The 25,588-nt window shown below is 40.1% G+C and overlaps 1 protein-coding gene across 9 annotated transcripts; it reads right to left on the bottom strand.

Annotated features, from left to right (window-relative positions):
- Nucleotides 1-483: 483 nt before the first annotated feature.
- ZNF711 (zinc finger protein 711) lies at nucleotides 484-25,307 on the bottom strand. Of its 9 annotated transcripts, none has more exons than XM_083423569.1 (9): nucleotides 25,049-25,307; nucleotides 20,397-20,494; nucleotides 18,412-18,942; nucleotides 9,468-9,626; nucleotides 8,844-8,990; nucleotides 8,050-8,187; nucleotides 6,380-6,427; nucleotides 5,421-5,564; nucleotides 484-3,286 (listed from the first exon to the last, which is right to left on the bottom strand). In XM_083423569.1, exons 2-9 carry the CDS (start codon nucleotides 20,473-20,475, stop codon nucleotides 2,109-2,111), a joined length of 2,424 nt encoding a protein of 807 aa, XP_083279695.1. In that variant the 5' UTR covers nucleotides 20,476-20,494; nucleotides 25,049-25,307; the 3' UTR covers nucleotides 484-2,108. The 9 variants fall into 9 exon arrangements, with proteins under 9 accessions (XP_083279695.1, XP_083279697.1, XP_083279698.1 ...); XM_083423571.1 differs by lacking the exon at nucleotides 25,049-25,307 and adding an exon at nucleotides 24,156-24,997 and having other exon boundaries at nucleotides 6,380-6,424; XM_083423572.1 differs by lacking the exon at nucleotides 25,049-25,307 and adding an exon at nucleotides 24,156-24,997 and having other exon boundaries at nucleotides 8,095-8,187.
- Nucleotides 25,308-25,588: the final 281 nt, after the last annotated feature.

The following is a 25,588-nucleotide window of genomic DNA, read 5'->3' as shown; positions in this document are numbered from 1 at the left end:
AACAAGTTCTTCAAAAACACTAAAGAGAGGGGTGCAAGTACACTTGTTAACACAGGTACATACTGTAATACCACATCATGATGGAGCTTAAAATGAATTTAGTTGTACTTTTTGTCTGCTTTCAATATCACTGTTCCAGCTCTCAGTGAACTACTGCAGATTCAATGAACGGGCAATATTGGTTCACTCAATAGAATTTAAGAGGAGGCAAGACTGAATATGAACACAATTTTTAAAATCACACACTAACAATTAAATGAAAAAAGTCTTAACCACCATCTTTTTCTGTAAATGAGAGTTCTGTCTTTGCACTCTTAATCAATTACAATTAAAAAAAAAAATCTGACGCTTACTGTGATTGTGATTTACAATAAATCCTCAAAAACAGTGATCAGGATGTCAACAATTAAAATTTGAACTAAATGATGAGTAAGCAAAACAAATATCTAGCCTGAGCAAGGAATGCAAACTTTTTCAAGAAGCTTGGAGTGCAAGAGATGCATTTTATTGTATGCTCATTACAATGAGTAACACATTTTGAAATAATAGTCCCACATAACAGTGACAATCTTATTTTACATCGTGTACATCATTTTTTACAGCCACATAAAACACAAGGTTTCCCAAAGTTAACTTTCTGAAGTTTAGAAATATAAAAAAAATTTATTCTCAAGGAACTGATTCTCATCTGGTGCAAAAACAAAGTATGAACATTATCTGAAACACAAAGCCACAATATAGTAGCATGAAGTAAAGTTACAATTTATTATGTGAACAGCTGTGTGCAAACATAAAGCAACTTAAAAAAAAAGTTTTAAAAAAGTACACATTATATGCATAACATTTATGAACAGTTTTTAATTATTAAATAGCCCTAGACCAGCTTGTTATATTAAGCGCCATTTTGATTTGCAGCATGCTAACACAAAGCATTGTTTAAAGGGATGCATATTTCAAATGTATACACTGTAAACTGAAGATCCACCTCCAAACTCTAGCGGCAGCATATTGTTCTGGTTAAATACTGCATATATAACTTTCTTACAGATTGAAAATGCATGTTTATAGTATGGTATATGTTTTGTATGAATTGATTAAAAGGTGCAATTTTCATTTCTATATGGAAAGATTTTTAATTTGCAAGGAAGGACCACAGTAGTCTACCCTTGCCAGGAACACTGCCCCCTAAGATTCCCTAGGCATTTCCAACTAATGTAATCTTGATACTCTTTTTTGAAAAAGGAAAACAGTGAAATAGCAAGAAAAATAGTGCCAAATCATAGCACCAACAGCCGCAGCCATTAATTTTTTATACTCTTTTCAAAAATATTATAATAATTAGATCGGCCAAAAGGTAATTTTTTTATATGTGCCATACTGAACATTCAACTGCAGTTTTCAGATAAAAAGGGAAATTATATACACACACATCTTCAATCCTAGTACTGAACAACACCTTTTGAGCTCAAAAACAATGCTGTATTTTTAACACCATATCCTGCGATAACATAGGTCAGCAGCTCTGGGGAAAAAAAGTTTAAATATTGCTCATTGAACCTAAATAAAGGAAGGAAACTATGTTTCCTGGTGAAATGTGTGTTTGCTTTAACAACAACAAAAAAGACAGATCTCAAAATCTAACCAATTCTTGTTTCCCAGCACAGTCAAAAAATGTAATGACAAAGCAACTGACTTCTACCTGCATATTGTAGACTTGCCATAGCAAACATTTCTAAAAACTCCCACCCCCAGTTTTCATTAAGGATATAAATGGCGTTATTGATAAAGGGCTAAGATAACGGTCTTAGTATTTTCTTTAGCTTAATTATATATAACACTTTAAACAGAAGACATTCAAGGTCTCTTTCCGCAGCTTTTCAAACATTCATCTCTGCATTTTATAGTGTTCTTTAGGTTTTGATGAGCAACAATCATAGGGCTATGAGATCCCCTGTCAACCCTAATACTTTTAAAGACTTGTAATACAAAGAATGTAAAGTTATGATTTAATATCAAGCTTTGAAACCAGGAGAAACAGTTCATGAGAGTTTTCTTCCCCAATTAAGCAGATCACAGTTTCTAAACCGTTTTCTTCTACAGCTCATATGTTACATTAGGGCCTCTTTGTGATGCCTCATTATATGCTGATTTTTCTCTGATGGTCTACGGAATCCCTTTTTGCAGTACTCACACCTGTGCGGATAGTCTTTTGTGTGTATTGATATGACATGCCGCTTGAAGCCTGATGCATCTGTAGTGCTATACTCACAATACTGGCATTGATAGACTTTCCTTCCACTGTGGGTCTTCATGTGCTTCTTCAGTTCAGTTTGTTGCCTAAATCCTCTCTTGCATCTTTTGCATTTGAAAGGCAGGTCCTTAGTGTGAACTGAGAGAATATGCCCACTAAGTACAAAAGGATCTGAAGTCTTAAAGTCACAGTGCCTGCACTGATGTACCTTTTTACCTTTATGCGTTTCACTGTGCTTCTTGAGCTCCGATGGACGGTGGAAACCTTTTTCACACACCTCACATTTGTGAGGAAAGTCCTTTGTGTGAACAGATATTATGTGCCGTTTCAGGTCACTCGAGTTGGTGCTCTTGTGGTCACAATGTGGGCACTGATGAGTCTTATGCCCTTGAAACAACTCTGTGTGCTGCTGGAGTTCTTTCTCATCTGTGAATGCCTGCGGACAATGTTCACATTTAAAGGGCAGGTCAGTACCATGCTTGGTTTTGATGTGTGTCTTCAAATTGGACTGATCAGCACAACGAAAGACACAATGCTGGCACTGGTAAGGCTTCTCCCCTGTGTGGGTCCTCATATGCTTTTTGAGCTCAGAAGGATGGCGGAATCCTTTCCCACACTCAACACAAACATGAGGGAAGTTCTTGCTGTGAACCGCAAGCAGATGTCTATTAAGCAGTCCTTGCTCTGCTGTCTCATAGTCACAATATTTGCACTTGTGCAATTTAGGTTCCTTGTCCCTTAAGATCAGTTTATTTGAACTCAGTGGGCTTGCTTCTCTGTATCGCCTGGTGTACTCTGTGAATTCATGCGTTTTGTCAACTTTGTTGATGAGCTTATGGCTTTCCAAATGATTATGAAAGCTTACTTTCTTGTTAGTTGTAAAATCACAGTCTGTGCATTGGTATTTCTTCTTAATCATGTGATCTGGGTGGTTTTTCATATGCCTTTTCAAGAATCCCCTGGATTTAAATTTTTTCCCACATATGTGACAAGGGTAGACGGTTAAGGGTTGTCCATCAGGACCTATTATAACAGCTGTTTTAAACAAACAGAAAATATTATGAAATAAATTGTAACAAGAAAAAGAATGATTCTGACATCAATGAAGCAGAACACAGTATCATTTTTTAAAAAACACCAATCATGTAATGTTTTGAATAAAGAACAGAGCAATCCAAAAGTGGGAGAGTGAGAACTAAAGGCAGATTAATTGCTTTTTCCTATGACCAACTAGGTTCTTGCCAGCAGTGGAGAAAGTACTGGGCCCCCACATTTTGTCTTTTTAAAGTTCCTTTCCTATGCTAGCATTTATTTACAGTGGTGCCCCGCAAGACGAATGCCTCGCAAGACGGAAAACCCGCTAGACAAAAGGGTTTTCCGTTTTGGAGGTGCTTCGCAAAACGAATTTGCTATGGGCTTGCTTCGCAAGACGAAAATGTCTTGCGAGTCTTGAGATTTTTTTCCGCTCCCCACCCCCTTTTCTAAGCCGCTAAACCACTAATAGCCTTTTAGCAGCTAATCCGCTAATCCCTTAAGCCTTTAATAGCCGCTAATAGCCGCTAAACCGCTAATAGCGCTAATCCGCTAATGGGGTTGCTTCGCAAGACGAAAAAACCGCTAGACGAAGAGACTCGCGGAACGGATTCTTTTCGTCTTGCGAGGCACCACTGTATTTTTAAGTTTCCCTCCCACTGATTTCAATAGGATATCAGTGAAGTGGGAGTGGGTTGAATTCTGTGGATCCAGTCTCAGAACATTTGTGGAACATTCTTTTTGCCATTTTCAAAATCTGTGCTTCCGCAGTCTCAAAGAGGAGGCATACAAAGTTGGATCACTCTCTTCTAGGGTCAACCTCTCTCCCATTCACTAGATCTTAAGAATCCTATTACGACTAGAATTTGTATTTATTGCTTATAATTCTTATAGTCTTTTCACTTTCTATTATTCAACCATATTTTCAATTCTTCATAATTTTGTCAATGTATGCTGAAATTTACTGCTGATAACAATTAAACAAATCTTCACTTCTGAGGATTCACCAAGAAGCACTAAAATTTAACACTTTTACAAAAGAGACTGAGGAATGAAAGACAGTTCTTGTGTCCAAAGCTGAAGCTAAGAACTTCAAACTTAGCAAGCTTTAGCTGGATAAGCTCAAAACACTTGTCATCAATATTTGGGCTAACAAGTATGGAGATTAAGTCCTAAAACAATACCGGAAAAACAACAACTTTACATGCATGGCTTTCAAAGACAACTGACCACCTCAACCAAAATTCCAAAGTCAGGGTAGTACAATATTCCAAAGTGAAAAAGTGTGGTGCTAGAAGGATGATGGTTAAGTCTATTTCCCTGTATCAGTTTTTGTTTGAAAAATGGCGTGGGACATTTTTACCAACACATTAAGTTGGCTGGAACAAAAAAAACTTCCTAATAAGGCATATTCTATGCACCCTGGTGTTTAGAAGCACATACAAACATCTCCAAGGTTTGGGTATTTATATGTATTCCTGGATAGTTTCTGTTTGACATTTTTACTCCAGTATTTTACACTGGCTGGGGTAAAGAAGTACTTCTATTGAAAAATTCAGTTGATTTCCTTGGAATATTTATGCGGAGACTTTTTATTTTTGTTTTCAGAAAGAAAACTGTAAATGTAAGTGGCTGAATTACCGAAACATTGATTTCTGCTGTGCAAATGACTATGTCCCATAATGTAGTCTAATATTGTAGTCTAATATTGTATAAATTCTACAATGAAAAATGCACTGAGTGGTGGTTCTTTGCCCTTGCTGATTTTTTTAAAAATAAATCTTTGTGCTGGCTGTGCACAAGCTGACAGTTCAACACAACAAAGAATAATCTCTTATAAATTACCTTTTAGAAATTTCCAATCCACATGCCTCCTACTATGTTAATATAACAAGAACTTAGCTACTGCAGAAATACTACATGAACTTGTAGTATAAGAAAGTCAGGAAATACTCTTCTGACTATGCAGCTAATAAGATAAGAGAAAACTGGATGAAATCGTAAGGTATCTTTTCCCAAAAAAGAAAAACTCCTAACGCTGTAAGAATACGGAATCAACTACACTTTTATCTTCTAATTTAAGAATGCTAAAAGCTACAGATAAGTAGGTAAAAGCTAGCCAAGGAAGTCGTTTTACCTGTTTGCCACTGCCTTGCTTCCCCTCTCCTCCTTTTCTTGGCTTTCTGTTTAAGCAGTCTGTTTGTGCTAATGCTATCACAGATTTGCAGGAATTGTGTTGCATTAACATTTTTGTTTTCTAATCTTGCATCCAAGTTGGTTCCTGATGTGAAAGACCAGATACACATCACAATGTGGCAAGAGGCTCCCTTATAAGAGCTTATTTTGAACACTGAAGCTGTTTAGAGAAAGGACCATCTGTTGCAATTGTGTTTGCACTGAGATTGGGACAATGGGATTCTGCTTCATCATAAGATGCTAGAAACACACACTGGATAATAGCTACATATATTTTGTAATACAACACACAGAAAGCAATGATTTGCTTTTGTTTCTATTCATCTTACACAAGCTGTTCTGAAGCTAAGACTGTGAAGAACAGGAGGAAATACTTTGAATTAATAAATGGAAAAAATGTCAGCCAATATCATTCTCACATTCAGGCTGTGATCATATGCACGTTACTAGGAGTAACTCTCAATGAACTCAGTGGGGTTTATTTCTGAGTAGACATACTTAAGGTAACATATTGAGAAGAACTCCTATAATGAAAGATTCACCGGATCCAGCACTGGGAATAGAGCAGAAAGGCACAAAAATTGCTCCAGCATAGCTTCTTCTTGCTTCCTTTAGCATTTTAATGGAGTATTTCATCCAAAAATGAAACAGGTAGCTGCTTGTAAGAGCTGGTGCCAAGTTTAAAAGGAAAGAGGGTTTGTTTTGGGAATGTCACAGCAGGGCTATTGACAGCCCTACACAAGGAGCTGGTTAATATCATAATTGTGTTTTCGTTTACATTGAATTATCTGCTGTATTAATATTAATGTGCCAATTCTTATATAGTTGCTGATGAAGCCTAAATGTAGTTCACAACATCTTTGAAATACTAGACATATGAGCAATTCTTCATCTACTGACCTGTTGTTTGACAGTCTTCATACCTCCGGGGAAGTCTTCTATCATCTCCTAGGGGAACAGGTAGTTCATTGAAACAGTTCACACATTCCAACTGCATAATGATTTCAAAGCAGTCCAACACAGAAAACAACTAAGCTAATCATTTCTATTTCCAAGTTACTTTTTTACCAACCAACCCCCCCCCCCAATTTCCCACTAACTTTCACTTTAGATACATGATTTGCTGTCAGTTGCTTCAAAATAAAACTTACTAATAGTCACTGCTTTCCAAACATTCATCTTTTTTATGCCATAAATGTGTCTTCATTATTATTTTTCATTACACACAAAAATAAGTAGCAACTAGCCTTTAAATGTTTGTATGAAGCTATTCTACAAAATAACATTTGCACATTAGTTCACAGCATTAACAGAAACACCATACAACTTGTTAGCACTGAGCCTCTGATTTGTAAGAATCATATGAAGCAGCCTTACACAGAGTGTGACCATTAGTCTTTCCTAGTTTTGTCAACTTTGACAGTAACTTTCTAGGGTATTAGATATTGTCTTTTTTTAGCATCTTCTGCTTGCAATCACTTTTTAATAGAGATGCTGTGGATTTAACCTGAGACCTTCTACAAGCAAAGCATATTCTCTACCCCTGAGCTACTGTCCCTTCCCATAGGAACATAGGTATGTGCACACATTGCTACACATCAGCAGTTGTTTGGCTAACCAGGGGCTTCAAGCTACAGGCTAACCCTCCGTATTCCCTTTGCTACAATCTTTTATTCCAGTGCAAAGATTCAGACACGCATATATATGTAAGAGGGAACTAAACAGAATGAGGAAAGTTAAAAGGAAGTTTAAGAATTATGCTCTTGCTCAGCCAGTTGTGAGGACATGGGACAGGATGGAAGACATAACAGTAGTCTATATTGCAGCAGATTTGGGCTGCTTAAAAGGGAAAATGTTGGCACTTTAAAAAACCAAAAGGGCAAAATATAAGAGCTTTTCTATTCTGGAGACCATACCACAATTCTGACTACCAGAATTAAATTGTTGTCTGCCATGGAAAGTGTGTTAACAGTATTTGTGGGTGTCTGCTTTGTACAGTGGTCAGATAGCATATGACTTTTGTCACATTTGTAACACCATCTGAATTTGCCATCTAGTGAGGAGTTTTTTAAAAAATGAAATATATATTTGTGTTTTGGGGATCTGGGTTTCAAATGCTTCTCTAATTTCATTAGGTGAATTCAGCCATTTTTGTAACATTTTCTGGGAAAAGAGAATGGGTAGCACAGGGGTAAACCTCAGAGGCCTAGGAGCAGCACTTTGAAGTCTAAGTGTAGGTGGGCTGACAATTTCCTATAATTACAAACAGAATATGCAGACACGTGCATGAAAATGGGTTCTTTGAGCAAGTGTTTGAAGTTCCCTTACTATTATTAAATATTAAAACTTAAGACTTATTTTAGAAAGCTTCATTTCAATTGCCACATGAACTGCTAAAGGCAGAAAGAACTCTGGAGAGTCTTTAAAACGAATCCATGGTCCTCTGTACAATACGTTTTATTATGCTTTTATGTCCACTAAATGTTAAAATTATTATTTGGGCAGAGATGGGTTAGTGCAATTAGAAAGGAGAGAAGGGACTCTCATGAAGTCATAATCTAGCATCCTACCATAAGCAGCAGCCCATGCAACAGGAACAAAAGTTTTATTCACACCAGTGTCTTCAAGCTGTGCTTCAGGCAGCGCTGTTGCTTCTTCTTCACCAACAATAACCTCCATGTAAACTTCATCAGCTATTTCAGCACAACCTATATTTAGTTTTAAAGGGTATAGAAATTAATGACACTATATATGCCATTTTCCAGCTTTGCTCAATTAATTCGTATTTGATTTAGTAGTTATCTCCTAAACCAGAAGCTACCAATCTATTTGTGAAAATCCAAAATCAGAACGCCAGATTCATGAAATTGCTGATACATATCTCATAGGAAAGAAGCCCACTTAACTTGGTAGGGGTTGTTTCTCAGCAAGAGCAGACAAGTGGGGAGGGGCGCACCTACATAGCTGACATCCTGTTAGTGGGGTCAATGCGCATACCAGAAGAAAGCTCTGGTGGGGAGGTTGGTGCAGTACAGGCTGCACCTAGTTCTAAATAAAAATGCTGAGGATTGCATTTCAAAGAAAACTGTCCATCTATGTATCAGATCATGATGTGCAATATAGTGCAAACAACAGCACACATGACAAGGTTTGCAATGACCTCTCATTTGCAGTTGATTGAATTTCAGCTTGTTTGTGGACTGGTGACATAACTTAAATGGTGTGTGTGTGTGTGTTAGGATCTCTATCCTCATTTGAAGTATAAAATAATAATATAACAAATCCCTTCATGTTCACAGTGGTTGGGGGGGGGGAGAGAAATGACAAGATTACTTTTTTAGCAACACAAAAATATAATTCTTACCAATATCTTCATCCTCTTGAGAGGAATCTTTAACAGCCATATAAACCATCTTCTCTCGCTGTACTCTGCCGACGCCTCCTTGCTCTAAAACTCCAGCTACAGAATGCCCATTATGAAAGTCACTCTCTGTTACAATTTCTGTTCCACCTTGAAGAGAATAAGTAATTTTTATTTGATAACATTTTGATAGGAACAGTAAAATGTTTCATTTCTTTTCTGTGCGCTTGATGAAATAACAAGACAACAACGGTCATTAGGAGGGAAAGACAGCACGGTGGGGCAGCATTTTAATTTCCATTTAGCATGACAAATTGTCATGGGTTGGACATATGGGAGAAAGGAACAAACTCAGAGGAGTCCTTACAAGGGCATGGGGAAAAGGGTTGGTTCTGGAAGTTGAGTGAGATAGCCAAGGCAGAACCTGGGGGTGCTTCAAGCTATATGTAATCTATAGGCAGAGTTTTCATGGTTTTGTTTTGGTATCTTAGTTATTTTAGATTCCCTTATGAAAGACAATGGAAGGAATTTAATTGGAAACCACTACGAAGAAGTATTTTACACAATGTAGGCAACTGGATTTTGTAAACACCACAAACTAGCAACATCAGAAGTTGCGATACTTACCTATTTCCACATCATCCTCAGCTTCAGCTTTAAATATGTAAACTTTAATGACTTCAGAACCAAAACCATCATCTTTAGATACATCATCATGTGAAACCTCAGTGCTGATTTTTAAAGGTGTGTTTCCAATATGGTCTAGCTTTTCCCCAACATCATCCACTATAAAAAACAAACAACAATAAAAACCAGTTAGAAGGATGCAAGAAGCAAGTATTAGCAATGTTGCTCAATTGTTCTTAGCTTATTTATGCAAAACACAACATGATTCGCAATATAAAGCTGGCATGCAGACCAATCACCTTATTTTGCTTGTTTTATGAATATTTCACATATGAATAGATTTGTTTTATTTTACTGTTTTAATAAATTTCACCACCAAAAATTACAAGCACACTGTTGAAACGTGTCTGTTACATTATAATCTAGAGCGAGATGAGCACGCAACCCTAGAGTCGGATATGACTGGACTGTAAGGGCAGGGGTACCTTTACCTTTACCCCAGAATTGTTTTTGTATTGCTGTCCCTTTCTCCATATATATAGTATAAAATGTTAGCGAGTCACTCTGTAAGGCTGTAAGACTCCCTGTAAGACTCCAGGAGAGATGTAACACTTCAGATTTATAAATCAGAACAGGATAGCATTATCACTCCAATATACCCCTTCCCAACAGGCATTATTAAACTTATGCCAAACTAACCTTAACCTAATGAGGGTTCTTTCTTAACTAGAGTATGCTAAACAATTCTAGATATTGATCAGTATGAGTTGTATTCAACTAAGTCCTACTCAGAATAGACCCACTAAAATTATGTATGTTAACTTCAGTGGGTCTACCCTGAGTAAGATTGGTGTTGAATGTCACATTATATCTTGTTTAACTATGCTTCAGGCCAGTGCCAATGCGTATCCTAAACTGAGTTAGACTTACAGTGCAAGCACAGGAAGAAGAATGAAAGAAAGCATGTGATATGGCCTTGCTTCTCATCTTTTAATCATGATTTAAGAGATTTGGAACATTACTTGTATATTGAGCTTAATTCTGAACTCATAAACAACATAGCAATTATTCCCTTTCAATACTATGAGCAGTATCATCAAGTCAAAGTGCTTTAAACTAACAAAATACAGTATAATTTCCTTTGCTTGGAACTTGGAATTAAATGCCCAATATGACACCTCTATGCAATTGCTCAGCAATAGGCAAATCAGGCTCATTTTCACATAATACATATTTACATGTACTAATGATATGTAACACTTGGATTTAACAGGGCAAATTTGTGTGTGCTCATATTGCCTGTGCTGGATGTCATTTAATACCTGCTAAACAGCAGCAGTATTTGGTGTCATTGATGAAAGTGGTATTACAGAAATCTGTGAACGAATCAGAACACTGCTGGAACTACTGAAAACAGAACTAAATAAAAATAAAAAAGCTAAGCACGATTTTTGTTTTTACATTTATCAGCAATGCTATTGTGAATCATTTTTTTAAAAACTTCCAGTTATTTTTAAATGGGTGCTTGGTTTTTTTGGGGGGGGGGGAGTTGCAAAATGGGCAATATCCATCCCTCCTTATGCAACCTGCTTGTGAGAGAGGGCATCTCTGTGGCATAATGTAGCCTTCCCCAAGCTTTGGTCCTCAGATTTTGGAATGCAATCTCTGTAATCCCCAGCCAGCATGACCCCCCCCCCACCTGAGGGGGCGAGGGCGAGTGGAGGCCCTGGAAGACTAATAAGGAGGGGGGAGTTAGGAGGTGCCCCCAATACCCCGCCTTCGGGGATGATGAGGACTGCAGCCTAACATCTGGACTCAAGGCTGAGAAGTTTGGCAAGTATAATGGGAGCCTTTGCTCATCAGAGTAAATAGTGTGCGTGCTGAAAACTTGGGGGACTGCATTATTGGGGGATCTCCTCCAATTTGCACAGGAAGGGAGGATCGTGCCACCAGCACAAAAAAAATATGGTTAATAAATACCGTATTTTTTTCTCTATAGGACGCACTTTTTCCCCTCCAAAAATGAAGGGGAAATGTGTGTGCGTCCTATGGAGCAAATGCAGGCTTTCACTGAAGCCTGGAGAGTGAGAGGGGTTGGTGCGCACCGACCCCTCTCGCTCTCCACGCTTCAGGCAGCTATCCGCAAGTCTTCGGAGTGCTCCGAAGGCTTGCGGATACCAGGCTGAAGCCCGGCAAGCACAGCGCCAACTCCCGCTGCGCTCGCTGGGCTTCAGGCAGCCATCCGCAAGCCTTCGGAGCGCAGCGGGAGTTCCCGCTGCACTAGGAAGGCTTGCAGATAGCTACCTGTTTTGGGGGCTGGGGTCGGGGGAAGCTTGGGCTTCCTCGCCCCCAGCCCCGCAAGCTCCGGGAGCAGCAGCGAAGTTGCACGCAATCTTGCTGCCGCTCCTGGACCTGTTCTGGGGGCTGGGGTCGGGGGAAGCTTGGGCTTCCCCTGTCCCTAGCCCCGCAAGCTCCGGGAGCGGCAACAAGGTTGCACACAATCTTGTTGCCGCTCCTGGACTTGGAGGGGGGGAATAAAATGTTTTTTCTTTATTCCCCCCCCCTAAAAATGAGGTGAGCCCTATGGAGCGAAAAATACGGTAACTCCTTAACTACTCACTTAATGGAGAACCTAATCCCAGATTGGAACAATGAACATTTTATTCTTCTATAATAGTCCCTTGTTTTTAAAATGCAAAGTATTCTTTTTAAAATTACATGGATCAGTATTATCAGTATACCTATGTCACAGTGGGATTTTAAAAAGGCAATATTCTCTATAGAGAATATTGGTGATAAAAAGTAAGGTGTAAACGCTTGTGGCTAGAAAGCCTAAGAATTACAAACTATTCATTAACGGTGAAGCAATAATTCAGCAATCAAAAGATGTGTACTCAAATGTCAAAACTAAAAGATGGTAAGCATGCATAAAATGTGACATTTTTGAAGTTAACATTAGTGCCTTGCCTATTGTTTTTTTTCTTCTGTTTCCTTCCTTCATGGTTCTGGTTGAAAAACCCTGTTTGATGCAGAACAGCCCAGTTCTGCAAATTTTCATGCACTGGTTTAATTTGAGTCATCAAACATAATTCTCGGAGAACAAGTATAAGGCAATAAGAACATAACTATAAATCATAAGGCAAAGAATACCATTAAAAATTCAAAGTTCCTGAGATGCTAAATGCATAGGAATAAGCAAAAACAAAATGACAATGCTTAATCTCTAGCTGAGAAAAAAAGTGAAGAAAAATGGGCAGGCATTTTTTTGAAATGAACCAGTCTAGTTGCTCCTACCTGCTGGTGTTCTTAGCCAATGAGTGAAGTCAGAGCTGTGACTGATGAGTTGTTTGGATACTAGGCAACGTAACTGCCTTTCACCCTCCACTTTAGTATTTTTCTTACTTCTGTCTTATTTGCTAGTCCCTGGATCTACACAACTGCTGTTCTAACTGTTGTTTTGCTGCCTGCCAGCCACACAGAGCAATATGCAGGTAGCCACTTGAACTGCTTAAAAACTGGGAGTAGAAGAAGCAACTCCCCAATAACTGCCTGTGGGCCATATGGAACAACTTTTTGAAAATGTGAGAAAAAAATTATGGGGATCCTGCTGATGCCGCACTGTCTGTTTAGTTTGCCTGCTGGAACATGCAGCGGAAAGCTGCTTGAGAGGCCTCCACTGAATACAGGAGTGGGTGTGGATATGGTAACCCTTTTCTTGTTTCTGCTGCATACCCTACAACATGGATTGTCCCAAAGTTGTGGGGTGGACTCATTGCAGAGGTGTCGTAACAACAATAAATTAATTCTAGTATTCCCAAATTGTGGAAGCAGTAATGCTGAGTCATTATTTTTATCATCACATTTTTCCTGAGAGGCATCATTATCATCACGAACTTTTCCTCCTGTGTAGTGCCTAGCAAGGATTGCTTCCAATATGTTTTCGGAAGGGAGTGTTCAGTACAAAGGCCAGAAACATTACTATTATCATCTCCTCATACAGCCCTAATTTTGGAAAAAAACTTCTAAATGACAGTCAACCTCAAGCATTGCAATGTTCAATGCCTACTGTGGTGAGTTTTATATTCATTTTGTTATTTTCCTTGTCTATCTATTTTTTCTATTCAATGCAGATGAAAAGAAAAGAAAAGAAAAGAAAAGAAAAGGCTTGCCAGCTAGCATCATGCCTTTATTTGTGGCTATGTATGTATATGGCTGGCTATAGTAATTTAAAATTATTTCAGGATTCAGTTATATTTTATTTTCCAGTTCTAATCTATAGCAGCACATCAGCAACAAACATAACATCCAAGACTTAACAGCATTTGGAAAAGTAGAAAGCATTTCAAAACTTATTTGCTAACAAATTAACACAAAGAATAGCTTTTCCTCCATTTTTGAACCATGTTCTATTCCTGTCTGGTTTCTTTTTCTGCTCTTTTGGAAGTGCCAGCCATTTTCTGACTGGTGCCCTTAGCACCTTCTTAAAATTCCAAATGTTCCTTCAGGCCAAAATGTTGGAAACCAGTGGTTTGCATGTCATCCAAACCAGAGAGGTGAAGGTATCTCCTCTTTATCCACCAAGATTGTTTTACAGGTGTGTATTGTAAAGAGGAGAGATCTTTTTTTAAAAAAAAGAAAAACTTTTATTGGTTTTCAGAAAAGGAAATACTCCCCAAAAGTAAAATACAAAATATAACAATACAACCAAAAAAAGAGGTAATTAGCATGTTGCATGGCTTTCATATTATTATTATTTAAAAAAAATCTATACCACCCTTCATTCGAGGATCACATATGACAAAGGTGCTAACAAGGAGAGACTTTAACCACAATCCCTGGTTCTGATGACATACTAAATGAAACACTGGCTTAGATACCACTCTATGCTGAAAGGACCGAGAAGCAAAGGAGGTACAAGTTCCTCTCTTGAAACAAGCAGGTTTGCACAATCCTAGCAAGCCATAATATGGTGAATGAGGTTGCTGAATTCCTAAAAAAAAAATCTCCTCTGTAAATTTCAGTGCATGACTTATGCATGAGATGAGATTAGACATTAAGTCACTGAGTTGATGATAAGAACTGAAGTATTCCAGTGGTCAAGTGTAATTATATTCTTCACCATTTCTTGCCCATTTATCCTATATAAATGTATTCTATCAAATAGTAACTATATGGCATGGCAGGTGGGGGGAAGCCAGGAAAAATATTTTTATCACAAAAATAGTACCTTCAGGTAAAACATTAGTACCAGCATTATTGTAACACATTAAAAAACACATAACTTACCTCTCTTTCTCTCCCAAACACTTCTGTTTAAAATTGTTAAGTCTTGCCTGAAAGGCAGCAGCATTACAACAGGCAATATAATAATGAAGTAGTATCTTGAAATGATCACCCATGGTTCAAAGGTGTGTACCACACAACAAATTAACACCTGCTTAACAAAGTCCTTTAAACATAATAAAGTTTGCATCCAGTCACAAAATATCTGCAATGTAGGATATTTTAATTGAATATAGTAATTTCTGCTTTTAGAATGTCTAGTGTTGCAGACAAAACACTCTTCCCTGTTCAGGTGGTTCAAGCAGTAGGGAGTGCAGTGGTACCTTGGTTTAAGAACAGTCCTGTTTAAGAACGATTTGGTTTACGAACTCAGCAACACCGGAAGTAGTATCCCGGTTAGCAAACTTTACCTCGGTCTAAGAACGGAATCCAAACAGTGGAAGGGCACCAGCGGCGGGAGGCCTCATTAGGGAAAATGCGCCTCAGTTTAAGAATGGTTTCGGTTTAAGAACAAACTTCCAGAACAGATTAAGTTTGTAAACCAAGGTACCACTGTACTAACATTTCTTTCCCACACATACTGCCTTAAAAATGTGGAACAGTGACATGGATTTAGTCGGATGCAAACAGAGGAGACATTTAGGATACAGTCCTACACACACTTACCGGAAAGTAAGCCTGACTGAACTCAGACAGGATTACTTCTAAGTAGATATTACATTGTTAAACTCTACTGAAAACAGCTGCTTGAAAAGAAAGGTTTTCAGCTGGAATCACAGGAAGTCAGGAAATAGCATACTGTTTCTGAAGTAGTTATCAACGTTCTGTGTTATTTTTATTTATTTATTTATTTAAGGTGTTTATATATTGCTTTTCGGGTAGACCTTACAAGTGGTTACAAAACATTAATTTATCACACTGTTGTTGTTTTTCCATTTTTTAAAGCCCTTGTTACAGAGACATCTTAGGTGCTTAAAATATTGGAAACAAGGGGTCAAATAAAAATGTCGCAAACGTGCTCACATTTTTCAACTCTTGCAAAGTATTTTAAGGGATGCTACCATATATTGTGTGTGTGTGTGTGTGTGTGTGTAATACTTCAGACACTATAGAAATGTATTGTATCGATCAGCCATAGCTTGACATCTAAGTTAATTACTTATGTCAATTCCATTCAATATGCACACTTTGGATTCCTCCTTCAACCCATGCTTCTTTCTCAACAAAATATACCTAGGTGTAACAAGATTTGCACAGACATCATCATAATTATATAGATATGAACTAAATGAAGAAATTTCAGTTTCATGCATTAATAATCCCACAACTCTCCTCACCAAAATTTTCATTTTAAAGTAATAGCTGCAGGACTATTACTTTCTGGTCTGGTCCACATAGTAAACCCATTAGTGGAAGACACTGAATAAATTCTGTAAATTCCAGTTATATTATATTGTTGCTCTCAGCACAAATAAGTGTGAAGGGATTGTTTGCAAGAGAAATTCTGCAGAAAAGCCTGTTTACCAAAGAAGAAAAAGGGTAATATTTGCTGCCTCTAACTTACCTTTTCAGCTGTTTCCAGATGTGAGATGTTCAGATTCACTGTAGATTGCCAGCTCTCAATTCATATGATGTCTCAGCATACACTATGCTGGTGATGTCACACCAAGCACAGAAGTCCATGAGACGTAGTTTTACAGTTGTGCTTTTATTAAGTAAGTTTAAATTTGTTTTACCTAGGTTCTATCTCAAGGAATGTATTCTTAATTTTAGCAAACTATGCAGCACCATATTGCAGGACTAGGTAACTTTTGGCCAGCATATGAGATGTGGCTTAGCCACCCATATTATGGCTCAAATAATAATTTCTGAACATGTGGTCTACAGCATGACCCACAATGTGAATCTAAACATTGCTTGTAAGAAACTCCACTACCATTCCAGATTGCCGTGATGACATTACTGGTGGTGGAATCCTTGCTAAGGGAAGTGGCGTGACACCACAAAAAAGTTGTCAACCTACTATACTGTAGTAAGCAATAAGAATAAGATTGGACCCTGTTATTACTAGGTTTTTTTGTTGTTTTTATGATACTTTTTGTTTTTACTGTTTTCATGTCTGCATTTTTGTATACCACTTAGAGACTTTCAATTTTAAGTTGTTTAGAAATTGCTTTAAATAAAATAACAGATTTTTGAAAGAAGCTGGTAGTGGAATATTATGTTACCCCTGAAGAACAGCTGCAATGGGTAGCATAGGATTACCAGTACTGTGCATGCAGGGCTATCATATGGATCAAGAGCTAGCAATCCACTGTGGGGGTTTGAACATCACAAACATAAAAAACAAAAACAAATATTTCATTATTTGTGTGGGGTTTTTTTTAGCTTACACAGACTGATGTCTTCCTTGTAACAGTTGTCATACCATGTTAGTTTCCCTCAGCAAAATCAACAAAGGAGTCTTAACGGCAACACAAAGAAACATCTTTCTAGCTCAGAAAACCCTGCATGCATCTGATGAAGTGGGTCATAATCCACAGAAGCTCATGTCATGGTAATTTTGTAAGTCTTTAAAGATACCACAAGTCTGTTGTTCTTACTATCCGATCTTCAATTCATGTACCTTGGAAGTCGAACGGAATCTGTTCCGGAAGTCCGTTCGACTTCCAAAACGTTCACAAACCAAAGCATGGCTTCCGATTGGCTGCAGGAAGCTCCTGTAGCCAATCAGAAGCCACGGAAGCCTCGTCAGACGTTCAGGTTCCAAAGAATGTTCGCAAACTGGAACACTCACTTCCAGGTTTGCGGCATTTGGGAGCCAAAACGTTAGACTTGTGAGGCGTTCGGGATCCAAGGTACGATTGTATTGCCACTAATTCCCATAACTGCCCATTATAAAATTAGTTTTTTGTTGTTTTTTTCAAATTAACCTTTAAAAATGTCTACTTATTTAACATTGAAGTATTCCATTTGGAAATGTGTTCTAAAGAATGCAAAGAATTGAAGTGTTGTATGTGCACTGCTATGGAAGTTTTTTGTTTTGTTTTTGAAGAGTCTTTCATAAGAATTGTCAAGTCCTCCCAGCCATGGTTCCAAGAATATATATATATTAGAATGTTGTACTGTTCCCATAAACCTCTTTAACTGTGAAAAAAAAATCTCACTATGAGCTGTATTCTATCCTATCGTGTTCTTCTGCTGATAGAAGGCTCTTTGATCTAAGAGGTTTCTGTTAGCAGAAAGGGAAGGTAGAATTTATTTTCTCAAATTCTCTTTCCTCTGCAACTCCTCCAAAATCTGCTCAAGAGAGCTGGTGAACCCTTTGGAAGTGAAGTAGGAAGTGTGAATAATTGCAGGAGAAAGGGGAATTTGCAGAAATTTCCATTTTGGCTCACGGAAGCCTCTTCTCAATCCAACAGTATTCTTTAAGCAGAGGGGTACAACTGGATAAAGATTTATGTACACTAGCCACCTACCGCTACTCCCTAGAAACCATTTTTAAGCAGTATTGAGTATTTTACGGTTGTAATGCTATTTCTTCCAAAATTTTATTGGGAAAATTATATTCAAACTAACAACCAATTATACTTCATAACTTCTCATCACTGGATCACTTCTAGTCTGAACAGACTCAAATGTCATATAAACCTTAACTTACAAGATATCATTAAGTAGTCTTCAGATGTGCTCTTGCCATCATCATCATCTTCAGTCTTTATAGTAACTGTAGAACCAGGAACAGTGCCAGCTGCCTGAATCACAGTTTCTGTATCTGAATTGGTTACAAGAACCTCTTCTGAAACCATTGTGGGAGAATCTGGTCCTGACACAGAATCTTGTACCACATGTTCCAAATGACCATCAGGGCCCGTAACAAGATCAGCCACAAAAACCTGATCAGGAACTCTAACAGTTTCTGTAATTAGATCTGAAGTCAAAACATGATCACTGGTATCTAGTGCTTCTTCAATAGCTACATCAGCCTCCAATACAGATTCAGGAACTATCACCCCTTCTGTGACAACATCGGTTTCGGTTATGATATCAGGTCCTTGGACAACTTCAGCCGCTAAGCCATGATCAAGAGTTATTCCATCATCTGTGACAACATCAGAAACGAGTACAGCTTCAGGAACTGACACAACAATATGATCTCCATCAATGTGAGCAGTACCAGCCATTCCAGCCACTATGAAACAAATGTAAATGAGATAAAGTATTAATAGTTATATTGCTGTAGAACAATACTATGCATCTAAGAAATACATAGAATGAATGCAGTCAGACAAACTACTCTCCTACCTTTCATTGCATTTAATTTTAGTTTAAGGAGGGCACATTAGGAGAGTGTTCTGTAATTGAGCTATCCTCCCCATAGGTAGGATAGGTGACAGTAGCTCATGTGAAGTCTGGTCTTCTGAAGGGAAGGGGAGGTTTTGCTGGAAATATTTGATAACCATATTCAGAAAAAATGGTGACATTCAATAATGTCTGCTTGCTTGTGCAACAAAACTCCACTACCACAATGAAGTTTTTGGTTTCTATTCTTCAGCCCCCAAGATCTGCTCCAAAGAGTCATCCAACCCTCTGGATCATATTTTAGGTGCACATGAAGACCGCAGGGTGAGGAAATCCCACTAAAGGAGCAGGCACCCTCTTGTGCTATCCTAGATATCACCCAATGCTTAAGGAATTCAATTAAGTTGTTCAATTATATCATTATGCATATAATGATCAACTTTGGCAAGTATTTGTGCTATAGTACAACACACCTACTAGAGATTAAAAATCAGTACATTCAAAGAACTTACTTCTGAGTATACATGCTTAGGTTGTTATAAAGCAATTCTATACACAAGAAGCTGGTGTAAAGCAAGCCAGTATAAGTTAACTGGCTTACACCAGAAAGTTACACCAGATTCAAATGCTATTCAAGAGCACAGTTACTGCCCTAAGTCTGGCAGAGAGAAAACAAGCCTTACAATTTTTATTTTTTTTTTATTTTTTGAGATATAGTACCTTTTCTGCTAGCTTGACTTATGCCAGATCACATGACTGAGCTGAACAAGTTACGATCCAGCCTAAGTCTCTCTAATTCTGCACACACCATGTTATTTTTACAAGACTTATGCCAGCTTAAGATCCACTGGGCTCAAGTGAGTCAGTTGAGTTACAGCTGAGCTGCGATGGGGGAGATAAACTGGTGTGCAATGAATGAGAGTTAAACCAGCATAACCTAGCTGTGCTGGAATCTCCTGGATGAGCTGAAGATTTGATGGATCCTAACCCACTCATCTTGGCAGATCTAGTTATAGAATTGCTTTCCTAGTATATGGAATACAACTAATAAAAAAAATATTTTAACTCTCTACTGCCATCTAATATTGCGGATTCCATTATTTCAAAAATTAAATACAAGAATATTATAAACAATTGTGTATACTGCAGTCCATACACATTCCCCATGTAGCCAAAAGAGGTAGCCAAAAGTGTCAGCCACCCACTGTGGTACAGCGACTCTCAGGCTCCTCTCCTACTATCTATGCCATGTTTTGCACCCATGCCATTCGTTATTCATTCATAATATACAGCAGGTGACTAGTAAACAGTCAAGTTAAAAATAAAAGTTTGTTGTTGTTTTACCAAAATCCTGCATAATCATAGTGTGAGGCATTTTGGACTCCTGTGTCTGCAACCCAAGACTTCCACCACCTGGATCCATAATCTTCTATGCTGACAAACTGAGAAAAGAAAGTGAATAGAAATTACTACTTGTAGTGACAGAACTATCTTAGAATGTGTTTCATACAGAATTCAGTGCACACATATTTAGCAAGTGCATGTGTGCATCTTCTTCTTACTAGACTTTACACAAAGAGCAAATATCAGCATGACTCCTCAGCCTCTCCTGGTAGGGCAGGGGAGATAAAATAATGAATGCATTTATTTTGTGCTTTGACAGCTAATGATTTTTGTTGCAGTTTTTGCACATTTATAGTGTGTGAAATAGTAAAGAGTCATGCAACAGGTATGTAAAGCCACTGGGACAAGGCTGCAGCAATAATTTTACCACCACATAACAAAGACCATTTCAGGTTCTCTGTCCATAAACATACCTGCACAATGACAGCTGCCAGAATCCTATACGTGCACAATTGGAAGGAAGAAAAAGTCCCAACCAAAGAGGAATGGGTTGCAAACCTAAAGGACTATGGAGACTGGTGAAGTTGAGAGTGAGAGACCAAAGTGACCAACTTTTTATTAAAGAATGGAAACCCTTTTCACAGTATTTGAGAAAAAAACTATACTCAAAATAATGGACAGGATTTGAACTATGAGCAGTGGATTGAGAATGACAATAAATGTAACAAAGGAAACATGTATTAGATATAGTTTGACATATAATACAACAGAATATGGGGTGGTAATAAAAACAGCACAGAGGTAAGGGTGGGAAGTCACCTTGTTCGTTTTGCAAAAGAAACATATCTTGAATTTGAGGTTAATGTGTTTAAGCTTTTAAAATTGAATAAAATGTATTATTACATAAAAAAGGATTATGTAGCACCTCACACAGGTATGAATCAATGCATGGTATATCCCTCAGCATTGTTAACACTTGTGCCTATGTTCACCAGAATCCCACCAGAATCCCACCGTGTCTGAATGAGACAAACTGGAATCTTCCTGATTGCCCTACCCTTCCTTTCTAATCATCCTTTAGTCACAGTGGGCCAGTGCGAGAAAAAGGATGGCCCCGAGATGGTCCAGTCAACAGGGCTTTCCTCTTATGTTTTACTAACCATGCTCTAACCTTGTGGAGCAGTAAGTAGCAACCTGCCTTATGCTGAATAATTAAGGCTTCCATTTGTTGCCCACATCCCAAGGAGTAACTTGGGGGAATGGAAGATATCACCTATGTGATTTCAGGGGCTTATGACATATTTATTTATACCTTAACCTTCTGACCATGCACACAAAAGATAATTTCCCCTTATCTTCCAACAATGCATGTTTACAGGTAAAATTAACTGAGCAGGGCCTGAATAGCCTTGTTCAGTACTGTATGAAAAGGAGTGCCACCTCAGAGGAGTACCCAATCTAGCAGATCAGGACAAGTGTTCCCTCTGTGTGAGAAAGTGAATGTGTTGCTTCATTTTTATATGTGAGAAGAGCGTATGACAGTGACAGGAGACCCACCAAAAGTCATATTCACAAGGCTCAGAAAAACCTGGAGCTAGCCCTGGTTCAATGAGGGCTTGCTCCTAAGAAATGTCCACAGCAAGGGTAGGCACATCCTTCTGTTACAGGGCCACATCTGGGTACTGAAATTGCAGGGTGGGCAATAAATAGCACTGCAAGCATTCCACTCATGAGGGATCCATCTTTTTGCAAGGCATATAGAGTCCCTCCTGGGCAAGACCACATCCCTGTCAACAGCAGTAACTCTGAGTCACTCAGCTGTTAGGCAGCAAATGTTTGCAGGTAGTTGTTTTTTTTAAGTGGCTGCTGCAGCTGCAATTGTCTCGCCTGCCACTTTCCCAACCAGCACAGCAGATGAGCTAAGCAGGACCAAGTCAACAGAGCTGCCATTAGGCAATAATAATAATAATAACAATAATAATTTATTACTTATACCCCACCCATCTGGCGGGGTTTCCCCAGCCTTTCTGGGCGGCTTCCAATAAGAGATAAAAAATACATTAAAACATCAGTTGTTAAAAACAGGGCTCCCTTCAGATGTCTTCTAAACATCAGATGGTTCTTTATTTCTTTTTAAAGTGTGGAATTACAGGTGCTAATAAAGAAACACCTAAATTTTGTACAATTATTTTGTACAACCAGGCATTTTGCACAATTAAATACAAATGGAAATGTCCAGGACAAACATATACGGAAAAGGACTTGACCTACCCAATGAAGACTGTGGATGCAAAATTATACTTCCCCAGGTAAAAAAAAACTATGCTTGCTTGCAGTAAGAAATCTAGGTCTACAGCCCTACTGAATGTCAGCTGCACTTACTTCCCACAGCAAAAAAAGTCTGTTACAGCAGAACACAAGATCAGATGTTTTTAATCATATGCATCCGATGAAGTAGGCTCTAGGCCATTGAAATTTATAGCATAAATCTGCAGCATCTTAAGGAAGTCAAAAGATTGGATTGGGATTTTTTCTGAATCATTTCCCAGTAAACCCGAACAGGCTAAGCTCTGCAAAACTAAAACATACGGGCGAGTGAGTTCCAATTGAACTTAAAAGTAAACATGCAGAGGAGATCGGACTGCTTATGAGAATCAAAAACACATGTTCGAGACCAAGGCGCGTTGCTTTGCTACCTAAATTTATATGCTTCATTTCTATAAGACTTCTAGCTTGCTATTCCTCAGCGCGCAACAGACAGCTGGGGAAATGCGCGTGCATGGGACGGAGACGCGCATACTATATACAAACACACACAAAAACACACACACACAACCCTCCTCTTCCTCTCGCTTCCAATCAGCGCCCGTGATGAGCAAACAATAAAGCGGCGCTTTGGAGCCCGAGTCGGGCAAAAGGGGGTGGGGTTGTACCCATCCTTCCCCGGGGCGGTGTTGCGCGGCCGAGGGAGGGCAGGGAGCCAGCGGTGCCTAGCGCGGGGCCCGAGAGGAAGCACGGCAGCGAAGGGGCCCGTCGGCTGTGGGAGACAAAAGACTCTCTCGGGGAAGGCGGGAGGCGGCTTCCACCAGGGACAGCTCCCCTAGCAGGAGTTGCGAGGTGGGAAAGCAACGCTTTCCCCGCATCGCCGGGCCTCGTCTTCACCGGGCTGCCGCCGCTTCCTTCTCCCCCCCCCCCTTTTCTGTCTTGCTTCTACGTCCCGCGGTACTATGAGGCGCAAGAGGGAGGACGGTTTGTCTGATTGCTACAGCCGCTGGGTGTCAGTTAGCGGGCGGGCGTGTGTGTGTGTACGCGCGTGTTTTAAAGAGCTTCTGTAGTGGAGGGAGACGAGGGCCTCTGCCGAGCTGCGCTTCTCTGCTGCAACGGGCGCCATTTTATTTTCCGCCATTTTCTGGCTGCCTTCGGGCCCGGCCACAGCCCCGGCCAGGCAGTATGCGGAGGGGGAGAAGCCCGAGCGCTCGCTCGCGGCCGCCTGGCTGTGAGGCGCGAGCCGGTTCATACGCTTCGTATTTTTGCTTCGTTCGGTTTTTTAAATAAAAAAAAGGCGGTTGTTTAGATGAGCGGCCCTGTAGGCCTCGGGGCGCGGCCTGCTCCGGGGCCTAAGCGGCCTGGCGCCTCCTCCCCCGCCGCCTCCCCGTTTTTTTAAAAATAAAATCGAATTTCTGCTCAATTCCCTTGTCGCGGCTGAGCGCACATCCCCTTCCCCGCTTCCCCCCACACCGCCGCCGCTCTCCTCCTCACCTTCGCTTGGCGGGCTCGGGCCCGAGCGGGTGGGGAGTGCAGGCCCGAGGACCCGGCCGCCTCGGCTGTCGCTTTTCGGGGCCTGGCATTCGGGGTCCGCCAGGTCCGAGGCCTGCACCAATCACAGGCTAGAGCTAGGAAACGGCGGCGGGCGGGAGCGCGCGCGGCCTGCTCACTCGCAAACTCACTCCCCCCTCCCTTTCTCTCTTCACCCTCGGCCCCCCCCCCAACGCAACCACCAGCAGTCTCGCGACCAGCCGTTGCTGGAACACACGTCACCCAGGCGCAAGCATCAACCGCGCGCACTTGCGCGCCCCCCTCATCTTGTTTAACCCCCCCATCTCTCTCATCTTCTGAGACCCTGCCGCCGCCGCCGGTGTCCAGAGCATGCGTAGCAAAAGCGAATGAGGCTTTCTATATGCCAGTACTTTCCTTGCCATTAGTTGTCGCGCGCGGGGAGGGGGGGGAGCCCACGCAAAACAAAAGCCAGTCGAGAGGCGCCCTGGATTGACTGCAGTGACTGGGGAGGGGGGGGGAGGATCGCGGCCACCGAAGATGCGCGAGCGCTCGGTGGTCCGTCGCTTCACGCCATAGCTGACCAGAAAGGAGAGGTGATGTTGTCTTGACGATACCCCAGAAAAATAAATGATGGAAAATAACCGACCTGATTTTTTGGGTTGGGGGGTGGGTGAGTACGGCAAGAGTTCTGATCTCGAAACCCGCCCCAGTAAAAAAAAAACACGGGAACTTAACAGGTCATTTCAGCACCGTTACAATAAACGATAACTGAGTTTGGTACCTCAAAACGCGTCGAATGTTTATTTCAAAGAGGCAATAGAAGACATGGCAGGTGTCCCCCTCCCCACAAAAAACACACAACTGAGTTCCTCAACCGTTCGCTTTTTCTCATGTACAAGTCGTGATTCTTGCTCCCCTAACTCGTTTTTAAACGTCGCCGCGGTTGTATCTGGCCAACCCTTTAAGGAATCTTTTGTCCCCTCAGCGGTTGGCAAAGGGGTCGCGGCTGCCATCCTAACCAAGGGCTACTTTGGAGTAAGCCTTGTGGAACCCATGGGCTTGCTTTTTAAGTCGGCAAGCCTTTGGATCGCACCCATTCAGCTGGGCTTCGGACGCATAAGATGGCGCTGTTGCTCTCCTTTACTGGAGAGTTTCCCATTTGAAAATAGGAAACAGCTAATCACCCTGAACCCAGAGTATTTTAGGCTATAATCCTCGACACACTAATTACGTTCACTGAGATCAAATAATAAAGTTGGGAGGAACTCCAAGGGTCATCTAGTCCAACCCCTGCTATGCAGGAATTTCAACGAAAGCAACTGTGATAGATGGCCATCCAAACTCTGCTTATAAACCTCTAATGAAGGAGACTCATACCAACTTCTGAAAGCTTTTGCCATCATAAAGTTCTTCCT

Source organism: Podarcis tiliguerta, assembly GCF_965153285.1.
Source record: "Podarcis tiliguerta genome assembly, chromosome: Z".
In the NCBI taxonomy this organism is placed as follows: Eukaryota; Metazoa; Chordata; class Lepidosauria; order Squamata; family Lacertidae; genus Podarcis; species Podarcis tiliguerta.
Note: the sequence above shows the minus strand (reverse complement) of the source record. Positions and strands in the feature narration are given on the sequence as shown.